At 42.4% G+C, this 22304-nt stretch overlaps 1 protein-coding gene across 1 annotated transcript in view; it reads right to left on the reverse strand.

Moving 5' to 3' along the window:
• LOC122557268 (cysteine and histidine-rich domain-containing protein 1-like) overlaps positions 1-22304 on the reverse strand; it is a 42755-nt gene that overhangs the window by 16815 nt on the left and 3636 nt on the right. The window contains exons 3-8 of the mRNA XM_043704788.2: positions 16872-16928; positions 12841-13004; positions 11907-12010; positions 9011-9072; positions 7585-7655; positions 1683-1788 (exon numbers count right to left, since the gene is read on the reverse strand). Of these exons, the coding sequence (XP_043560723.2) occupies positions 1683-1788; positions 7585-7655; positions 9011-9072; positions 11907-12010; positions 12841-13004; positions 16872-16928 (564 nt within the window). The remainder of the gene's footprint in view (positions 1-1682; positions 1789-7584; positions 7656-9010; positions 9073-11906; positions 12011-12840; positions 13005-16871; positions 16929-22304) is intronic.

Genomic DNA, 22304 nt, shown 5'->3' on the forward strand with positions numbered 1-22304 from the left:
CCACACCTTCCCCCGCCCCCCCCACCACCTTTTACCATTTTCTCTGTTCTTACTGAAAGAATGATTGACTCCATAGGGATCATTCTAGAATCAACAGAATTTTGTAAGATAATCACCAACACAACAACTCTCTCTCTAGCCAGCTCCTTCTTCACCCTGAAGGTAGACCATCCATCATGTCCTGCAGATTTATCACCTTACAGCCCTTTTTTTTTAAGGAAAGTAATACCAACTTCCTTCAATTCCTCATTCTCCCAAGCCACCTAGATCACTAGTTCTGGAAGATTTCAGGTATCTTCCTCAGTGAAAATAGCTGCAACTTGACTTCTCTGACATTTCACTATTAGGAAAGCTACCAGAAATGCACTTACACTCAAGTTAAAAAGAACATTGTCTTGTATTGCATAAAGCTTTGGTCGCCTGATTTATGGAATGAATGTAAACACTTAGAAAGCAATTCAGAGATAGCTTTCTAAGCTAGACCCTAGAATGGCAGTCGTGAGTAGCTTCTTATCTGGAAAGGTTAAACAGGCTAAGCTTGTATCCAACATTCCCTGTAATACTTTTTCCTAATACATGGATCTTAGAGGTCTGAGATTGACAGCAGAACCTCACAGCAGCCATGCGACAGGAAGGAAGTTACTTGTATCTGTGAGTTTAGACAGTAAGAGATGACTTGACTGAAGTAAAAGATCCTGTGGATTCTTGACAAGGTAGATGTGAAAAGAATGCTCCACACTGTGGGAAAACCTAGAATGTAGGGTCACTGTTTTAAAAATCAGGAGTTGCCCATTTCAAACGGAAAGAAAACTAAATATTTTCTGAGGTTTGTATCGCTTTGGAATTCTTCAGGAAGAGGCAGTGTCCTTGAATATTTTCACAGCAGTCGTGGATAGTTTCTTCACTCTTCAGGGAGTGAAAATGTTATCAGGGATGGATAGAAATGCACATTCAGGGTTACAGTTAGATTAGTCATGATCTTACTGAATGGCAGAGCAGATTTGAGGTGCTGAATGGCCAACTTCTGCTCCTTGTTTGTATGCCCCCTATCGTAGCTCCAAGATAACATGTCATGGGGAACTATTACCTTGACTCAGACTGGACCATCTTTGTCTGATTCGAATCTCTTTACCTTTAGATTAGATTAGATTAGATTAGATTACAGTGTGGAAACAGGCCCTTCGGCCCAACAAGTCCACACCGACCCGAAACCTACCCATACCCCTACATTTACCCCTTACCTAACACTATGGGCAATTTAGTATGGCCAATTCACCTGACCCTGCACATCTTTGGACTGTGGGAGGAAACCGGAGCACCCGGAGGAAACCCACGCAGACACGGGGAGAACGTGCAAACTCCACACAGTCAGTCGCCTGAGGCGGGAATTAAACCCGGGTCTCTGGCGCTGTGAGGCAGCAGTGCTAACCACTGTGCCACCGTGCTGCCCACTTTCTTGGGTTTACTACAGACAATCATCTTTCCATCCTTAATCTCTTGGTTTACTTTATATCTCTGAAAATATTTTATCTCAGGATGGCATATGAAAAAATAAGCTAAAATTACCCAAAATCTTTGTAGTTGCCAGAGTGGATTTAAACTACAAGCTCAAAATTATGCCAAAACAGGACCATTGTAATTGCTGATTGTATCACAACGATAGGATTCCACATGGCACTTACTGCTTCTTTCTTGGTCCAAAGATGCTTGCCCTTGATGCAGCCAGGCTGTTCAATAAACTCTTCAAACTCTGTGGTCTTTATCTTACAGCAACTCCAATATTTCATTCTATTAGAAAATAAAACATAGAAGTGCTATTGTATTTGGTATAACAAGCCCACTCCTCTTGTGCAGTACATCTGACCATTCAATCTGCTGAGAAAAAACATTCAGCAAATATATTCCTTACTATCATGCTGAGTTCCAATATCTCTCTCTGACATTACATCTTATGTCTTGATGATGGATCAGAACTGCAAAGTACTTAAGTATGAATTGACCTTTTAATTCCTAAGTGCTTTTTATTTTAAAAATGACTGGTACAGCCAAAAGATGACTGAGGATGTAAATTCAATAACTGTCTGGCAGAGTTCTGTGTGGACCCATGGAATTCCACACATGGAGAGTCAGGGAATCTTCAAATGGAGAGATAAAATGAAGAGATAATGAAATACTGCTAACCCACCTCACTCGCAGCAGGAAAACATATCCTGCAGATATGTTTTACCCTTCCAGGAATATACAATAAACCGTGTTAAAGACCAAATGGAACCTCCACTCTGTGTGCGTTGGACCCTGATGTATTAATGCATTGTCAAGGCCACAGCCTGAGAACAGCCATTAAACATCCCTACACTCCAGGCAAAGAAATGTAATAGTGACTCTCTCACCCTGAATGTTGGCAGACTGCGACCATGAAAAGGACCTAGAACAAAGGAATTTCAAAGCCAAGATTCTCAAAACTGACTTCTCTACTGCCAATGTCAATGCTATTGGTGTCGTCCCATGTAACAGTCGCAATCTATCATCTACTCTTCAGAAACGAGTCTTAACGTGAAAATCAGAGTTGGACGTGGTGGCTCCAGCTTACCACTAGCACTGCCAGGTTTCCATCTTGGACAGCAGTCACCAACATCTCAGGTCATGATTGATGGGTAATGGCTGCCCTCAGCCTCCATCCGTAGAGATTGGTATTGGACCTGTATCAGCTTCACGGCACCATCATGATATATCTCCCATCCATTCATAATATAGCTTAGCACTTCAATTCTGCACTTTGGAGTGCATTGACACTTATCAAAGTAATGCTGCTGCCAGCACACTGGGACAAGCACTTTTAGGGACTAGACCAGGGTGCATTTCAGAGATCCTCACTTGCTCTCTTAGCAATCACCCACTTTGCACCTTGTTGAATGCGAACAGCATCTCTGCCTTCTCTTGCCTTTTTCTGCTTAAACCCCTCAGTCACAGCTAAAAATTCACAGTACTTCTACTTTGAACAGAAACTAAGCAGCCTGACACAGTTGTCAGCAATGATCAGTCAAGGATGTGGACACAGTGCCCTATGTCAATGTGATAGATCAATATCATACTAACACCATGTGCCAGCAGTATACCATGTGGGTGAAGATTAGAGAGGGGTATGTTGATATTAAGGAGAAGGTGGCTTCGGGTGTCTTTCAAACAATAATGCAGATAAGTCTCTCGGGCCTGATTGGATGTGTTTCAACCAAATGACCATGTCTCGAAATCTTAGGTGTGTTGTTCTCAGTCAAGTCAAAGAGAGACAGCCTTCAGTCAGAGTGTTCCTCAGTCAGGGGAGCATTTTGGGAACAGTGATCATAATTCCATAAGTTTTAAAGTAGTTATGGATAAGATTGGTTCTCAGGTGAAAATACTAAATTAGGGGAAGGTCAATTACGACAGTATTAGGCAGGAACTGGAGAAATTAGTTGGGAGTGGCTGTTTGAACGTAAATTCACATCTGACATGTGGGAGTGTTTTGAAGGCCAGTTATCAGAGTTCAGGACTAGTATGTCCCTATGAGAATGAAAGATAAGAATGGCAAGATTCGGGAACATTGGGTGATAAGAGATATTGAAAGCTTAGTCAAAAAGAAAAAAGGAAGCATATGTAAGGTTTACAAAACTGAAATCAGACAAGACCCTTGAGGAATATAAAGGGAGCAGGAAAGAATGTAAACAAGGAATTAAGAAGGCCAAAAGGGACCATGAAATATCATTAGCAAACAGGATTAAAGAGAATCCCAAAACATTTTATGCATATATTAGGTGCAAAAGAGCAGGTCCATTCAAGGACAAAGGAGGGAATTTATGTGAGGAGCCAGAGGAAATTGGTGAGGTTCTTAATGAGTAGTTTGCATCAGTATTCACCAAGGAGAAGAATGTGAGTGAAGATTAGAGAGGGGTATGTTGATATTAAGGAGGAGGTGGCTTTGGGTGTCTTTCAAACAATAATGTAGATAAGTCTCTAGGGCCTGATTGGATCTATACCCGCATCCTAAATGAATCAAAGGAGGGGATTGCTGGGGACTTGAAAGAGATCTTTGTATGCACTTTAGCCACAGGCGAGGTCCCAGGAGACTGGAGAATAGCCAATGTTGTTCCTTTGTTTAAGAAAGGCAACAGGAATAATCCAGGAAATTGTAGGCTGGCGAGCTTTACATCAGTGATAGGAAAATTATTGGAGAAGATTCTTAGAGGCAGGATTACTTCCATTCTTTTCCAAATGCACTTATTAGGGATAGTCAGCATGGCTTTGTGTGGGACAGATCTTGTCTCTCAAATTTGATGGAGCTTTTTGACGAAGTGATGAAGAATGATGATGAAGGTAGGGTAGTGGAGGTTGTCTACATGGATTTTACTAAAGCATTTGACAAGGACCCTCATGGGATGCTGGTCCAGAAGCTAAATAACATGGAATATATGGTAACTTGGTAAATTGGCTTGGTTATAGGAGACTAGAGGGAAGTTGTGGAGAAGTGATTTTTCTGACGAGAGCTCTGTGACCAGTGGTGTTCTGCCAGGATCAGTGCTGAGACCTCTGTTGTTTAAAATGTGTGTGTGTTTATATAAATGATTTGAATGAAAATGTCAATGGTCAGATTAGTAAGTTTGTAGATGACATAAAAATTAATGGAGTTGTGGATAGTGAGGAAGGTTGTCAAAAGATGCAGCAGGATATAGATCAATTAGAAAGTTGAGCAGAGAAATGACAGATGGAGTTTAATGTGCACAAGTATGAGGTCATGAGTTTTGGAAGGTCAAATTCAAGAGGAAATATACAGTAAATGGCAGGACTCTTCGAAGCATTTAATGTTCAGAGGGATCTTAGGTTGCAAGTCCATAGCTCCCTGAAAATGGTGACACAAGTGAATAAGGTGGTAAATAAGGTATATGGCATGCTTGCCTTTATCAGTCAGGCATTGAGTATAAACGTTGGCAAGTCATGAAGTATAAAACTTTAGTTAGACCATATTGGGAGTATTGTGTGTAGTTCTGGTCACCACACTAAGGAAGGATGTGGAGGCTCTACAGGGTGTGCAAAAGAGGTTTACCAGGAGTGTGCCAACTATCATGAGAAGTTGGACAAACCTGCATGTCTTTGCTGGCGTGTCAGAGGCTGAGGGTCAACCTGATAGAAGTATATAAAATTATGAGAAGAATGGACAGGGTGGATATTCTGAGTCATTTTCTCAGGATGTAAATGTCAAATATTAGGTTGCATAGGTTTAAGGTGGGGGGAGGGGAGGCGAGCTTAAAGGAAATGGGCGAGGAATGCTTTTTACACAGAGGACTTTACAATGATGGTAAGTGCCTAGAATTTACTGCCAGGGGAGGTGGGAGAAGCAGATACAATAGCAATGTTTAGAGGCATTTAGACAGATTAATGAAGAGACAGGGGACAAAAAGATAAATACCATAAGCAGGCAGATAGGATTAGTTTAGAAAGGTATCATGGTTGGCACAGACATGATGGGCCAAAGGGCCTGTTCCTGTGCTGTACTATTCTATGTTCACCAAATAATTGGACAGTACTCTGTCACACTGCTGAATTGTGCCTTATAGGTTCTGGACAAACTTTGGAGAGTCAGGAGTTAGTATTCATTACAGAATTCCCTGCTGCCAGCCACCCTTGTCACCTCTGTATTAGAATGGTTCACCCAGTCACAATGTTAATACTGGGGATTCAAAGATGGTAATAACATTGTTGAATGTCAGATAGATGGCTAAACTGATTTTTTTTTGGAAATGGTCATTATTTGGCAATTTTGTGGCACAAGTGTTACTTGCCACTTATCAGCCCAGGCTTGAACACTGTCCACACACAGTGCTGCCAATGCTCTGCTTCAGTATCTGAGCAGTCATGAATGGTATTGGCTCTCATATCATCCTGCAATAATCATCCCAGCATTAATAATTCACTTCATTCGATTGTAGGGAAATTACATGAGGCTGGCTCTCATTTGCTGGCTGGAGTCAGTGAGTGATCTGTGCTGTCACTTCTAGGGAAGGGTCACCCCAATCACACACTGATTGGGCAGTAGCAAGTTCATTGGTAGGTCTGCCCAGGGAATCAAGACGACAGGGTTGGAAAGCCTGTCTAGTAAGAACTGCCAGGCAAACAGAAACCAGACACTGCTTTGCTCAACGGAACCAAGTAGGAGGTTGTGCTGCTGGCAGATGATCAGACCCAAGGTCCCAGGATGACAGAGGAGCCAGGTGAAAGTTGTAATAGAGGGGGAGAAGAGCGTTCTTGAGTTTGGGGGGGAGGGTCACAGGGGCAGAGGACTGATTTATGGCAGACACATCCCCTATCTGAAGTCCTGTCCCTCGAGGGAACGCTTCCATCCCAAAGTGACAGGTCACCTGTAAAGTAATAGCAATCAAGAACGCTATATTGACTGACCCATTTGCGTCTGGGTTAATCCTAGAAGTCGGGGGCTGATGCCCTTAAGTGGTCTGTAGCCTTCCTGCTTAGAATTTAAGAGGCAAGGAGACTTTGTGTTTGTCACTGCCCTGCCAAATAATTGCCCTTCTTACCTCTAAACTCGTCACTTCTGGGAACAACTTTCCTTTTCTCCATTCCAATCAAAAGCATCCCGTATATCCATTACTCTGTATCGCAAACAAGCTGTCCAGCCAACCAAGCTAACTGACCCAGCTGAAGTTACCACAAACGACTCCCCTTTTCAAACTCACCTCGTAGCTAAGGTGTGGTGACGCTCAGGTTAAACTACCATCTGTTGTCTCTCTGTAATGAGAGAGAAGCCAGTGTGGTAAGACAATGGTGACGTTACCTCTACCATGCCATGGCAAAGTTGTCCCCTCATCATACTCTGCCAGTGGGCTGCTACCTGTTGTGGCTATTTTAAGCAGTGAGACTTACGGGTAAATGTGGTGATATAATTTCCCTGGTATTAGACCTCAAGAGTCCTAATTCCCCAATTTGCACTACTTTCAAGTGCATGAGAATACTGGAAATGCTGAAGTTATCCTTTCCCCTGCATTTTATCCTGTGCTTTGTTCTTGAAAGTTTCAAAACTATGTTTTGGAATATTGTTTCTCCCAGACACTGACATTCCTACAAAACATTTACAAATTAAAATAAATAGGATTGAAGAGAGTTGACGGGAAGGAAACTCCCAATGGCTAAGGAGGTAATTAACCACACAGTAGCATTCCACACAGATCAGGATGAGTCCAAGCCCCAACCACAGCTGAGATGGGCAAGACAATGCCACACCTGACTGAATGTCCTGGGGCTAAGGAAGTGAAAATCAGCAAAGGTTCTCTTGTCTAAGTGTTATCCATTGATTTCTGCTGCTAAATGAATGTGAGAGTCTTGGAGAGAAAATAATAATTAGTCCTGCTGTTAGCCCACTGTAGTCGACTAATCTAATGGCATATATTGTCTTGCACATCATGAACAGTCATTAAGGCATGATACTGAAAGACTCATTATCATATAGAAATATAAACTTCATTGGCTTAAGCAGAGGAGTTGATGATAATGATGATGATGATTATTATTATTATTATTATTACAACAATATAAACTCACCCTTCATGGAAGATGGGAATTCCAGGATGAAAGTTACATGTCTCCAGATCACTATCTGGCCCTTGAAATGTCTGTCAGAGAAAAATGAAACGTAAGTAACACAGAGAAAACATGATGAAGTAAAGGATATATGACTAGCGCTGCATCTTCCCTTGGTTAGTATTTCAATGACCCGTGGCAATTAGGCTCTAAGCTCTGGAATTCCATCCTTCAATTTCTTGGTATCAACTACCTCCCCCTCTCGTCCTTCAAAACTCTCTTTAGTAACCGGTTTTATGACCCCTTTTTATGTTTCAATGTCAAACTTGGTTTGAGAATACTCCTGCAATGTATTATTACATTAAATGTTATTTTTACTTATTCATGGGATGCAGGCATTACTGACAAGACCAGTAATTATTGTCCTTTCTTAACTTCCCCTGACAAGTTCTTGAATACAACTGACTGGTTTGTTAGATCATTCTAGACAGCAGTGACGAGCTAACCACCTCACTGTGGGTCTCCAGTCACATACAGGCTGGACCAGATTTTCCTTCCTGCAAAGATAAGAATGAACCAGATGGAAATTTATAACAAAGCAGTAACTACCTATTCAGTACTTGTGATACTGTTTATTCTAGATGTACTTAATTCTAGATGTACTTAACTGAAGCTACATCATTGCAGAAGCTGGAGTAAGATTTGAACTAATTTCTCTGCAGAATTTGTCTAGGCCTCTGTATCATTCATTTCATAATATATTTGGATGGCACAGTGGCTCAGTGGTTAGCATTGCTGCCTCACAGCGCCAGGGACTTAGGTTCGATCACACCCTCAGGTGACTGTGTGGAGTTTGCACATTCTCCCCGTATCTCTCTGGGTTTCCTTGGGTGCTCTGGTTTCCTTCCACAATCCAAAGATGTGCAGGTTAGATGGTTTGACATGATAAATTGCCCCATAGTGTCCAGGGATGTATAGGTGAGGGGGATTAGCCATTGGAAATGCAGAGTTATACAGTAGGGGAGTGGGTCTGAGTGGGATGCTGTTCAGAGGGTTGGTGTGGATGCGATGGGCCAAATGGCCTGCTTCCACACTGCAGGGATTTTACAATAAAACCACTGTGCTACTATTCCCATAGCATCTATGCTACCTGCCCAAGAAGGTGATAAGAGGTAATGGCTATGAATGAATAGATCGTAGATACATATCCAAGCAAAATTCCAAGTGTTTCGCCACAATAAAAATAACTATTGGAATAATAGTTGCCACCTGGGCTATTCGCTGGGCTAGCACCTCAGAAGTGGATGATAGAGACCTTGTGAGCAGATTACTTATCTGTACTCTCAGTCAGGGATAGTAGAGTAGGGAATAAGTCTTCATCAAAGGGGAGAAAAATGTGAAACAAACTCTAATGTTAATTAAAAATGAATTCGACATTTTAACATACCTTCTTACAGCCAGCATGTTTACATGAAGTGCCCACTTTAAGTTCACTACTGGGTACTTCCACTGCAATAGGAAATAATACAGGTTTAGTTCTCACTGAGACTCTCTTCCAATTATCTTCAACATAGTCAATCAATCTAGTTTCCAAAAAGTGGTGGATCAATATTGTAGACTTAATTTTATTAAACAGTGTTGTGATGATGTCTTTTGGCCTAGATTAGTAATGATGTTTACTGAATAGATAAGGGATATCATGGTTGCTTAGTGGTTAGCACTGATGCCTCACCGTCAGAAACCTGGCTTCAATTCCAGCATCGGGCAACTGTCTGTATGGAGCTTGCATGTTCTCCCTCTGTCTGCCCGGGTTTTCTCCAAATGCTTAGTTTCCACCCACAGTCCAAAAATGCACAGGTTAAGTGGATTGGCCATGCTAAATTGCCCATAGTGTTCAGGGATGTGTAGATTAGGTGGATTAGCCATGGGAAATGCAAAGTTACAAGGATGGGGTGGGGAGGTTAGTCTGGGTGGGATGCTCTTTGGTGAGTTGGTGTAGACCTGTTGGGCCGTGTGGCTTGTTTCCACACTGTAGGGATTCAATGAACACAAGAAAGGATGGACAGATGAAAATCCATTTAGCATATCAAACTCATTTCTTCCTAACAGCACATATACACAAAGGAAGGGTGCTTTGGACTTATATAGTGTTCCCTTGGATGATTAAACATCAGCAGAAGGAACTTCTTGATGTTCACCAAGATTTCAGAAAATTCACCTTCATCGTCTGATTTTATAATTATGATCTGAGCTTTTTATCTTCTATTAAACCTGAAGAAGTAAAAGTCTTACTGATCATCAAATCCACCCTGTCCAGACCCAACATTTGATTATTCTATCTTGGATTAAGCTCCCACCCCACCTGCTGATCTACTTTAAAGAACACTGAAATTCTTTGGCTATAGGCCCAAATGTAAATTTGAGTGCAATTATTTGCACTTTTTATATCTCTGCTGCTCCAGTAGCACAGGAACTACACTTCACTGGACTCGATGAGAACTTACTGGCAGAATTTTCATGAAACATTCAAACCAATACACTACCAAAAATGGCACAGGAAGAAATTGCATTGGAACACCTTTCATCCCAAGTTCCCCTCCAAGCTACACATCATCCCAAACTCTTCATTCATTGTCACTGGATCTACGTACTGGAACTCCTGATCTAGCACCGCAACAAGGACACCTTCACCACACAAACGGCTGGAGTTCAAGAAAGCATCACCACCTTCTTTAGGTTAGCTAAAGATGCACAATAAATGCTGTCCTTGGGAGCAATGCCGATACCTAATAAATGAAATATCTTAAAAAACAGGATTAGATCTGCAGGCCTGGATTTTAGTTCTGAGACATAATCTATATATGTTTTCAGGTCAGAGAAATCCGAATAGGTTTCCTGAGCATACCCCTTTTAATTTTTTTTTTCAGTTCCTTCCTGTACGCAAATATTGGTAGGTTGGAGGTTGCTTATGTGGGGAAATCTTGGCACAAGGCTGTATCAAAGAAGGAAAAGTAGGTTTAGTGGGGAATGAAGGAGTTAGTGGTTGGGTAACAGGTAGGATCAGAATTGCTACTTACAAGGGTGGGTGGGAGAAAGTGGTGGGGAGGGACCAACTGTGGCTATGGTGTTCCATTCAGAGGGTCGTCCCAATCACTGGAGAATTCCTGGTCATGGATGGGGGATTTTTATGGTCCTTTTCAAGTACAGCTAGGGACGTCCAATAGTAGCTATGGTTGCAGATGGTGTTTAGGGGTCCAACAGTGTTGCAGGGAAGCACAATGGTGGAAGGATGGGTTTTAGGGTTCTTGCAGAAACACTCCTGCTCCTCCTGGCTCACAAACTGTTCTGTAAAGACACTTACCCCATGGATTAAATCCTTCTCCCTTCCTTTCATCTGCCAGCTTCACAGTACTTGGAAAATCCAGTTGATATTAGATTAGATTAGATTACTTACAGTGTGGAAACAGGCCCTTCGGCCCAATAAGTCCACACCGCCCCGCCAAAGTGCAACCCACCCATACCCCTACATTTACCCCTTACCTAACACTACAGGCAATTTAGCATGGCCAATTCACCTGACTTGCACATCTTTGGACTGTGGGAGGAAACGGGAGCACCCGGAAGAAACCCACGAAGACACGGGGAGAACGTGCAAACTCCACACAGTCAGTCGCCTGAGGCGGGAATATCATTTTTAAAAAACCAAATATTGTTAAAATGAAGGCATGCAGCCTCATTACAACATTTCACTAGTCCACCCACATCCCACTTGTGGCTTGGTTATCCCCACCCTCCTCTGATAAAATCAGTGAAGTGCAAATTGTGTTTCTGTTTCTGATGTTTTGAATTTCAAGTCTCTGACCTGACTCCAACCTGCCCTATTATTGAGTATGAAATTTCTGCCCTTAGTAATTGTTTAAACTGGTGAATCAAGGCCTCAATTTTAAGAATCACATCCTTGTTATTAAATCCCTCCATGGCCTCATCCCTTTATAACTTGGAGATTTCTTCAATTCTCTGGGATTTGACTATCTTTACGCATTGCGATATGCTCTCAACAATCCCAATTTTATTCACTCCATTATATGCATCTGCAGCTTCAGCTGCTTAGGCCTTAAGTTCTAAAATTCCTCCCCTAAGCTTCTCTGACTGTCTTACTTCCACTCAATTATCCCTTTGACCTAGCTCCATGATCCAGCTCTTGGTCATTTTTAATATCATAATACATGACTTGTGTCAATGTTGGTTTACAATATTCCTGTGATATGCCTTGAGACATCTTACTATGTTAAAGATGCTATTTAAATAAAATTTACTGTTTGCTGTTTTTGCGGTATTTTTACCTGGTGTTGTGCTTTTCTCCTGACTTGCCTTGTTGAGCTTTTCCAGGGACTCCTGCAGTGACTTTGAGACTTTCTGAGGCAGTTTTACCATTGGTTCATTAGAACTATCAGAATAAAAACAATAAACAAGAGCAATCCATCAGGCAGCTATTCAGATCTATATTGTAAATAGATGAATCCATATTATTCAAAGTTCACGGTCAACAGCACTGCTCTCAGGGAAAATACAGAAACAATCAAATGCAAAGTAACTCCTCTTCCCCCATCCCCCCCTTATACAGGTTCCAATCGGTATGGGCTAGAAGCAGAGTATGGACTATCATGTGATCTAAGATTGCAAATAAAGCCTCTAATACTACCCCATCATGCACCAAATGCAGCATGTTGGGATGCATTAGATATAAAGGAAAGCTCCCTTGTGCTCCATCAATGACTTCCAGGTTAATCTAGAAGAACAGAGGTGAGGCTTTTAGGCTCTTGAGCCAATTCTGTCAATCAATGAGATCATGGCTGAGCTGTACAACTGTTACTTCCCACTCAGCTCAATAACATTTGAAGAACAAAAATCTATCAATCTCAGATTTTCACTGTCCCAATAATGTGCCTTACTAATCTCAGAAGAATGTTCCCTTTTGCAACAATATGGCAAATCTGTTTTCTGAATAAATATGTTTGAATAAAAGGACAAGATAGACAATCTACTGCAAATAGTTGTCAAATTCAAAATGATAAAATAAATAGCCAAATCTATCAGTCTATCTAAATTGGGCCCTAAAATTAATGCCTCTTTTGGATTTGTTTTGTAGAGGTCAGGCAATTTGTAATGCAGTTTTCGTCCTTGTAATTTTGGGTTTTGAATGAGAGTGTAGCAGGCATTATCTGGATTGTCACTGTGTTTTAATGCAATTACTGTGTAAACAGAGAGCCATGGTACCTTGGTCTTTCTTTCTTCATTGATTCTGCTGACTTGGGACCTTTGATGATATACTCAGCATTAAACTGTGACTTTGAGTTATCTGTTGCATCCTTGTTACATGTAATTTCAGGTTTCAGGGGCTCTGGAGGCTTTACGTTGGAGTGGTGACCTTTTGTGCATCCCTGAAGCACAGCAAGAATACATAATTAAACAAATTTTTTTTTATCATTTCACTTCTAATCTCTACATTATTGCTCTGTGTTGTCTGTATCACTTGCCTTTGCAGACAGTGAGATTGTGGATGGGGGTTAACCAAAATAGAGGACAGAGTTTATGGTCTGAAGTTGTTGAACTCGATATTGAGTCTAAAAGGCAGCAAAATGCCGAATCAAAAATATGGTGATGTTCCTCCAACCTGTCTTGGGCTTCACTGCAGTATTCTAGCAAACCCACATCAGAAACGTTAGCATGAGAGAAAAGTGGTGTATCAAAATGGTGAGTGAGCAGAATGTTAGGGTCATGTTTGCGGACTGAAGGGGAGGTGTTTCACAAAGGCAGTCACCCAGTCTGTGTTTGGTTCCCCCACTGCATAGGAGACTACATTGTGAGCAGCATTGAGAGTGCAGTAGACTGAAAGAAGTTCCAGTCACCTTGTTTCAATCCTACTCTAGCCCCCAACCAACTGTTTTGTCCAGCACTTTGATGACTGTATTAGTGCTGCTTTCAACAAATGTCCAGAACTGGAAAGATTAAACAATTTTGCTCCTAATTAGCTCTGAACTCATCTGATCTATCTCTGACTCTTCCTTTCCCTTCTTTGACTTCTCTTTCTCCATTTCTGGGGATGGAATGTTTTCTAATACTTATTACAAACACACTGTTGTCCACAGCTACTACAACTAAACTTCCTCACAATCCTGCAAGGAATCCATTCTATTCTCCCAGTTTCTCTGTCACCACACTTATTCCAAAGATATTGCCATTGTTATTTATTGTCTTGTGGGACACGGGCATGCTGGCTGGCCAGCATGTTTTTTGCCCATCCCTAGTTACCCTTGGGGAAGTGGTGGTTAGCTGCCTTCTTGAACCGCAGCAGTCCATGTGTTATAGATTGACCCACAATGCCCTTAGGGAAGGAGTTCCAGCATTTGACTTAGTGACAGCAAAGAACAGTGATATACTTCCAATTCAAATTGGTGAGTTGCATGGAGGGGAACTTTAAGGTGATGGTGTTCCCATGTATCTGCTGCTCTTGTCCTTCTAGGTGGAAATGGTCATGGGTTTTGAAGGTGCTCTCTGAGAATCTTTCGTGAATCTCTGCAGTGGATTTTCTAGATAGTACACAGTGCTGCTACTGTGTGTCCATGTAGGAGGGGATGGATGCTTGTGGATGTGGTGCTAAGCAAGCGGGCTGCTTTGTCCTGGATGGTGTGAGGCTTCTTAAATATTGTTGGAGCTGCAATCATCCAGGCAAGTGAGTAATATTCCATCATACTCTTGACTTGGATGATGGACAGGCTTTGGGGAGGTGAGTTACTAGCTGCAGTATTCCTAGCCTTTGACTTGCTCTTATAGCCACTGTGTTTATGTGGTGATTGCAGTTGAGTTTTTGGTCAATAGTAACTCCCAGGATATTGATTGTGGGGATTTCAGTGGTGGTAACACCACTGACTGTCAACTGAGTTGAGGTGCCAGAAGACTGGAGGTTGGGTAACGTGGTGTCACTGTTTAAGAAGGGTGATAAGGACAAGCCAGGGAACTACAGACCAGTGAGCCTGATGTCAGTGGTGGGCAAGTTGTTGGATGAAATACTGAGGGACAGGATGTACATGTATTGGGAAAGGCAAGGACTGATTAGGGATAGTCAACATGGCTTTGTGCGTGGGAAATCATGTCTCACAAACTTGATTGAGTTTTTTTGAAGAAGTAACAAACAGGATTGATGAGGGCAGAGGGGTAGATGTGATTTGTATGGACTTCAGTAAGGCGTTCGTCAAGGTTCCCCATGGGAGACTGATTAGCAAGGTTAGATCACATGGAATACAGAGAGAACTAGCCATTTGGATACAGAACTGGCTCAAAGGTAGAAGACAGAGGGTGGTGGTGGAGGGTTGTTTTTTAGACTGGAGGCCTGTGACCAGTGGAGTGCCACAAGGATCGGTGCTGGGTCCTCTACTTTTTGGCATTTATATAAATGATTTGGATGTGAGCATAAGAGGTACAGTTAGTAAGTTTGCAGATGACACCAAAATTGGAGGTGTAATGGACAGCGAAGAGGGTTACCTCAGATTAAAACAGGATCTTGATCAGATGGGCCAATGGGCTGAGAAGTGGCAGATGGAGTTTAATTCAGATAAATGTGAGGTGCTGCATTTTGGGAAAGCAAATCTTAGCAGGACTTATACACTTAATGGTAAGGTCCTAGGGAGTGTTGCTGAACAAAGAGACCTTGGAGTGCAGGTTCATAGCTCCTTGAAAATTGAGTCGCAGGTAGATAGGATAGTGAAGAAGGTGTTTGGTACGCTTTCTTTTATTGGTCAGAGTATTGAGTACAGGAGTTGAGAGGTCATGTTGCGGCTGTGCAGGACATTGGTTAGACCACTGTTGGAATATTGCATGCAATTCTTGTTTCCTTCCTATCGGAAAGATGTTGTGAAACTTGAAAGGGTTCAGAAAAGATTTACAAGGATGTTGCCAGGGTTGGAGGATTTGAGCTATAGGGAGAAGCTGAACAGGCTGGGCTATTTTCCCTGCAGTGTCAGAGGCTGAGGGATGACCTTATAGAGGTTTACAAAATTATGAGGGGCATGGATAGGGTAAATAGGCAAAGTCCTTTCCCTGCAGTGGGGGAGTCCAGAACTATAGGACATAGATTTAGGGTGAGAGGGGAAAGATATAAAAGAGACCTAAGGGGCAACATTTTCACGCAGAGGGTGGTACGTGTATGGAATGAGCTACTGGAGGAAGTGGTGGAAGCTGGTACAATTGCAACATTTAAGAGGCATTTGGATGGGTATATGAATAGGAAGGGTTTGGGGGGTATAGGCCGGGTGCTGGCAGGTGGTTCTAGATTGGGTTGGGATATCTGGTTGGCATGGACGGGTTGGACCGAAGGGTCTGTTTCCGTGCTGTACATCTCTATGACTCATTGATGGTGGTTGACTTTTTCATAACAGCACTTTCAACATGTCTTCCTTTTTCACTCGATCAAAGTTTCCTCATTCTGTTGGATATGACCCGCAGCCATATACGACCCACTTCCCACACTTCTACTCTTACTCCTTCCCCACCCTCCAGGAACAGTGATAGGATTTCCGTTCTCACTTATCATCCAACAGTCTTACTCTTCAAAGGATCATCCTCCACCCTTTCTGCAACCTCCAGCATGAAGCCTCCACCAAACACATCTTCCTCTCACTCCCTTAAACATTCTTAAGGGAATGTTCCATTTGTAATATCCTTGATTCTACTCCACCATTCCCAATACTTAATCTCCCTCCCACAGGAGGTGTCCTTTATCTCATCACTCTTCACAATTAAGTCCCAAAGAAGCTCTGACCAAAGCACCTAGATTCATTAAAATGGGAAGATATGAGAAGGGATAGCAAGAAGTCCACAGATGTCTGGGGTGGGAGGTTGTGCGGAGGGGGTTACCAAAAAGGCATGCAGTGCTGAAGCTTGGCCCATCAGGAAGCAATGAGACAAGTATCATGGCTTCTGGCCTTTTCATGTATATTTTGTTCAGCTGCAAATGTATGCAAATCTGAAAAACATTATGCACATGCTGTCATTCCATCAGGCCTAATACAGAGGTATAGTTTGCCCCTTCACCACTGGGCACAAACCCTACCAGCAGAAACATCAGAGCCATTATAATACTATGATTATGGACACATCCACAAATACATCCCAATAGGCACATTCCACTTGAACTCAGAGATGCATGGGAACAAACATGACTCCATTAACTCTAATCTATATTAATTAACTTGATCATCTAACTGCATGTGAGACTCTGTGCATGAATGTGAACACTCAAGACTACTTACTGGGATTGCTAGAAATTCTGAGAAGTCAGTTGTCTTTTTCTTGCAGCAGGACCATCCCTGAGTGGAACAGAAACCATTCTAGTGAGTTTTCTTTCTTCCAGCTCCAATTTATTAAGCATCATGATTGTCGCGTTCATTGCTGCTGGATTGGACAACAGCCAGGAGAACCCAAAGCCAACAAAAACAGCTTACTAGCATCATCTCAACTACTGAACGCAGATGAGGAGGTACTGTACTGCATGCAAGACAAAACCTCTCACTGCACCTTGGTACACGTGACAATACTAAATCAAATCAAAATCAAAAATAATGGAAGAAAGTAGGAGCGTCTCCCCAGATTGATAAGCTCCCATTTCCTTCTTCCGATCATGTTTTTTTTCTTGATAGAAAAGATTTACATTTATATAATGCGTTTACAATCTGTGGGCTTCATAGTCAATTAAACACTTTTGAAGTACAATCATGGGTATAATATAAGGAACACAGCAGGCGATTTGTTCCATTGACAATAAAATGATGGATGACCAATTATCAATGGTTTTAGTGACCTACGTACAGTGATTGTAATAAGGTCTGCCAGGTGGAATATAAGTTCCCTGATTGGACTGTTAGTCTAGTCCAATCAGGGAGTCTTGGCTTACAGATCACTGGCCACTCGGGTGTTTTCCTGTCATCCTGGTGATGGAAACTGAATAAAGATTTGTGCACCTTGTGTCTCTCACTGTGTCTCACACCTGCACACACGTAACATGGGTGCTGGGGAAAAAAATAAGCACTACCGCAGTTAGGTGGTAGTGTGGGGGTTTCAAAAAAAAAGAAAAAAAGAAAAAAAAGAAAAAAGAAAAAAAGAACAGGAGTGTCGTGTCTCACACCTGCACACACACACCATGGGTGCTGGGGAACAAAATAAGCAAAAAAAAAGAAAAAAGAAGAAATAAAAAGAAAAAACGGGAGTGTCCCCTCTGAGAAGGGCACTGCTTGTCACTGGCCACTCGGGTGTTTCCTTTCTTCCTGGTGGTGGAAATTTGAATAAAGATTTGTGCACCTTAAAAAAAAGAACAGGAATGTCGTGTCTCACCCTGCACACATGCACCATGGGTGCTGGGGGAAAAAAATAAGCAAAAAAAAAGACAAAAAAAAGAAATGAAAAGAAAAAAATAATAGGAGTGAGGGTGTTTCCTTTCTTCCTGGTGGTGGAAATTGAATAAAGATTCGTACACCTTGTGTCTCTCACTGTGTCTCACACCTGCACACACACAACATGGGCGCTGGGGAAAAAAATGAGCACTACCACAGTTAAGCGATAGTGTGGGGGGGGTTTAAAAAAAAATTTAAAAATAAAATAAACAGTAGGCCCTAAAAAAAAAGAAAAAAAAAGAACAGGAGTGTCGTGTCTCACATCTGCATACACAGAACATGGGTGCTGGGGGAAAATAATCACTACCACAGTTAGGCGGTAGTGTGGGGAAAAAGAAAAAAAAGAGAAAAAAAGAAAAAGAACAGGAGTGTTGTGTCTCACACCTGCACACACACAACATGGAAATAAAATAAATAAACAGGAGCGTAAGATATCCTGGTCACTCTGAGAGCTGGCCCTGAGAGAGCTGGATCAGTGTCTCCGTATGTAAATAAAGGGTGATTTAGTGATGGGATACCAGCCTCTGTGGACTTATTTCAGGTTGTAAAGAATTATGTATATCCTGAGATCACAAAAGGCACTATAGAAATGTAGGTAAAAACAATGACTGCAGATGCTGGAAACCAGATTCTGGATTAGTGGTGCTGGAAGAGCACAGCAGTTCAGGCAGCATCCGAGGAGCAGTAAAATCGAGGTTTCGGGCAAAAGCCCTTCATCATGAATAAAGGCAGAGAGCCTGAAGTGTGGAGAGATAAGCTAGAGGAGGGTGGGGTTGGGGAGAAAATAGCATAGAGTACAATAGGTGAGTGGGGGAGGGAATGAAGGTGATAGATTGGGGGCGGGGGGAGGGTGGAGTGGATAGGTGGAAAAGAAGATAGGCAGGTAGGACAAGTCACGGGGACAGTGCTGAGCTGGAAGTTTGGAACTAGGGTGAGGTGGGGGAAGGGGAAATGAGGAAACTGTTGCAGTCCACATTGATGCCCTGGGGTTGAAGTGTTCTGAGGCGGAAGATGAGGCGTTCTTCCTCCAGGCGTCTGGTGGTGAGGGAGCGGTGGTGAAGGAGGCCCAGGACCTCCATGTCCTCGGCAGAGTGGGAGGGGGAGTTGAAATGTTGGGCCACAGGGCGGTGTGGTTGATTGGTGCGGCTGTCCCGGAGATGTTCCCTAAAGCGCTCTGCTAGGAGGCGTCCAATCTCTCCAATGTAGGGGAGACCGCATCGGGAGCAACAGATACAATAAATGATATTAGTGGATGTGCAGGTAAAACTTTGATGGATGTGGAAGGCTCCTTCAGGGCCTTGGATGGAGGTAAGGGAGGAGGTGTGGGCGCAGGTTTTGCAGTTCCTGCGGTGGCAGGGGAAGGTGCCAGGACGGGAGGGTGGGTTGTAGGGGGGCGTGGACGATAGAAATGTAGTTCCCTCTATCTTTCTTTCAAATATTGTTTCAGTGTGGGTTTTGCATCCATCCTAGAGGCTGAGAGCTGGCTTCTAATTTTTATTTTTATACTGCTGAAGCCTCCAGAACTGCCACTTAGGTTGAGCTCCTCACCTGAGGACCCAAGGAAGGGCCATTCAGCCCAACCAGTCTCTTTCTGTTCCACAGTTTAACCTCTTCCACCCCACTCCCTGGCTCCTGTTAATAATTTGGATAGGGACAAGCACGAGACAATATAAGCCCTAACATAAATTACAGAACTGTGGATATTGGAAATCTGAAACAAAGACAGAAGTTATCTTGGTAGTCAGAAGCCTAGCAAGAAACTGTTTAAGTCTGTTCAAGCTTTGCCTAAATTGGATGAGAAGGATGTGGAAACTCATTTGAAAAAGTAGCTAAACAAATGCAGTTGCCAATGGCAATATTGGTTTTGTTAAAGAAGAAAAAGAAGAAAAAGAAGAGGAGTGTCATGTCTCACACCTGCACACACACACCATGGGTGCTGGGGAAAAATAAGCACTACCGCAGTTAGTGCTTATTTCAAAAACAGGAGTGCCACATGTTCTGTAAAAAAAATAAAAACAGGAGTGTCAGATATCTTAAAAATAGAAAAAAAGAAGAAAATAAAGAACAGGAGTGTCGTGTCTCACACGGCACACACACGACATGGATGCTGGGGAAAAATAAGCACTACCGCTGTTAGGCAGTAGTGTGGGGGTAAAGAGAAAAAACAAAAAAACCAAAAAGAAACACGGGGTCAGAGGTTCTGAAAAAAAAGAATAAACAGGAATGTCAGAGCTTCTGTTCACTCTGAGAGGTGGCTCTGAGGGAACAGGATCTGTGTCAAGGACTCTCCATGTATAAATGAACAGTGGTTTGGTAATAGGATACTGGCCTCTGTGGAGTTTAGATTGCTTACACTGTGGAAACAGGCCCAACAAGTCCACACCGACCCGCAACCCACCCAGACCCATTCCCCTACACCTAACACTACGGGCAATTTAGCATGGCCAATTCACCTAACCTGCACATTTTTGGACTGTGGGAGGAAACTGGAGCAAACCCACGCAGGCACAGGAAAATGCGCAAACTCCACACAGTCAGTCGCCTGAGACGGGAATTGAACCCGGGTCTCTGGCGTTGTGAGGCAGCAGTGCTAACCACTGTGCCACTGTGGGATAATTACCCCACAGACCTGGGGAAATCTCCTGCTCTTATTTGAAATACCAAGAAATATTTAACATGTATTGAAAAAGGCTGATGGGATCTTGGTTTATTATCATATCTGAACGATGACTCTTCATTGCTAAGCATTCACAATGTTTCACTTCGTGAATAAATATGAAATTGTGCAAAGATTGATGTCTAGCCCCTTCCTTCACCAACTTTTTTTATTCATTCACAGGATGTGGGTATCACTGGTTAGGCCAGCTTAAAGGGCAGTTAAGAGTCAGCTGGGATGTGGAGTTGCATGTAGGCTAGACCAGGTAACTACAGTAATTCCTTCCCTAAAGGACATTAGTGATCCAGATGGGCTGTTCTCTCAACAATCGACAATGGTTTCATGGTCATGGACTTTTATTTTCACCATTTGCCTGTGGTGGGATTCAAACATGGAGCCCTTGAAAATTACCGGGATCTCTGGATTAATAGGCTGGTGATAATTCCACTAGAACATCGCCTCACCTCCTGGCTGCCAGCAGTTTAACAACTATACTTTAAAAACATTTCATTGGCCGTGAAGCCGTTTGAGACATCGGGTGGACACGCAAAGCACAAATAAATGCAAGTCTTTCTCTTTTCTCCCTACTGTAAAATATCCTGTCAACATTCATTGTTTAGGTTCCAATGCAGACATGACTATGTTGTCACAACCCATGAGAGTATGCTCCACTAACTTCAAGGGAGAAAGGATGGGGAGGGGGCAGAGAAGATCAGGTCTAAAATATAGAGTAAAACTGTAATGTTTCTATAGAAAAATTCAGAATTTAATTTGTATATGCTCTGATACCAAGTATCCAAGTCTGAAGTATGGATCATTGGACACACAAGGTGGTAAATTCAAGAACAGAAAAGCAGCATATTATTGAACTAAAAAGAGATTACAGAACTCAGAGGTACAGAGGAATCTGTGTGTGATGGTATGTGAATCACAAAGTTAATGTACAGGTACAGCAAGTGATTAGGAAGAAAAATAGAATGTAATCAATGTTTGCAAGGGGAATTGAATATAAAAGTAGAGATGTTTTGCTCCAGTTGTACAGAGCGTTAGTGAGGCCATATCTGGAGTACCGTACACAGTTTTGGTTTCCTTACATGAGAAAGTTTAGAAATGTATTAGAAGGTGCTCACAGAAAATTTCTTTGGCAAATACTTGGGGTGGGGGTCTTACTTTGTGCGGGAAGGATAGACAAGTTGAACAGTACTCATTGGAGTTCAGGAGGAGGACAGCTATTATTGAAATATATAACATCCTGAGGGGACTGCACAGGTACATGTTTCCTTTCATGGGGCAGACTAGAAATAGGGGACACAGTATGAAGACAAGGGGCTTCACCTTTCAATTGCAGCTGAGGACTTTTTCATTTGGACCGTCATGACTATGTGGAGTTCTCTTCCCAGAGAGTAGTGGAGGCAAGGTAATTCAACATATGAACATGCAAAATAAGACCAGAAGAAATCAATTTGGCTACTCATGCCTGCTCTGCTATTCAATTAGATAATGGCTGATTTGTTTGAGTTTTAAATTCCACATTCCCATCTACACCCGATAACTCTTGATTCTCCTGAATAATTCAGAGTAGTGGAACATAGTTTCATAACTCCAAATGCTCACCTGCAGGCTCCCTGTATTACCAATTA

The sequence above is a fragment of the Chiloscyllium plagiosum genome, unplaced genomic scaffold, assembly GCF_037043375.1.
Source record: "Chiloscyllium plagiosum isolate Xiang-an unplaced genomic scaffold, Cpla_swu_hap1 HiC_scaffold_11, whole genome shotgun sequence".
Lineage (NCBI taxonomy): Eukaryota > Metazoa > Chordata > Chondrichthyes > Orectolobiformes > Hemiscylliidae > Chiloscyllium > Chiloscyllium plagiosum.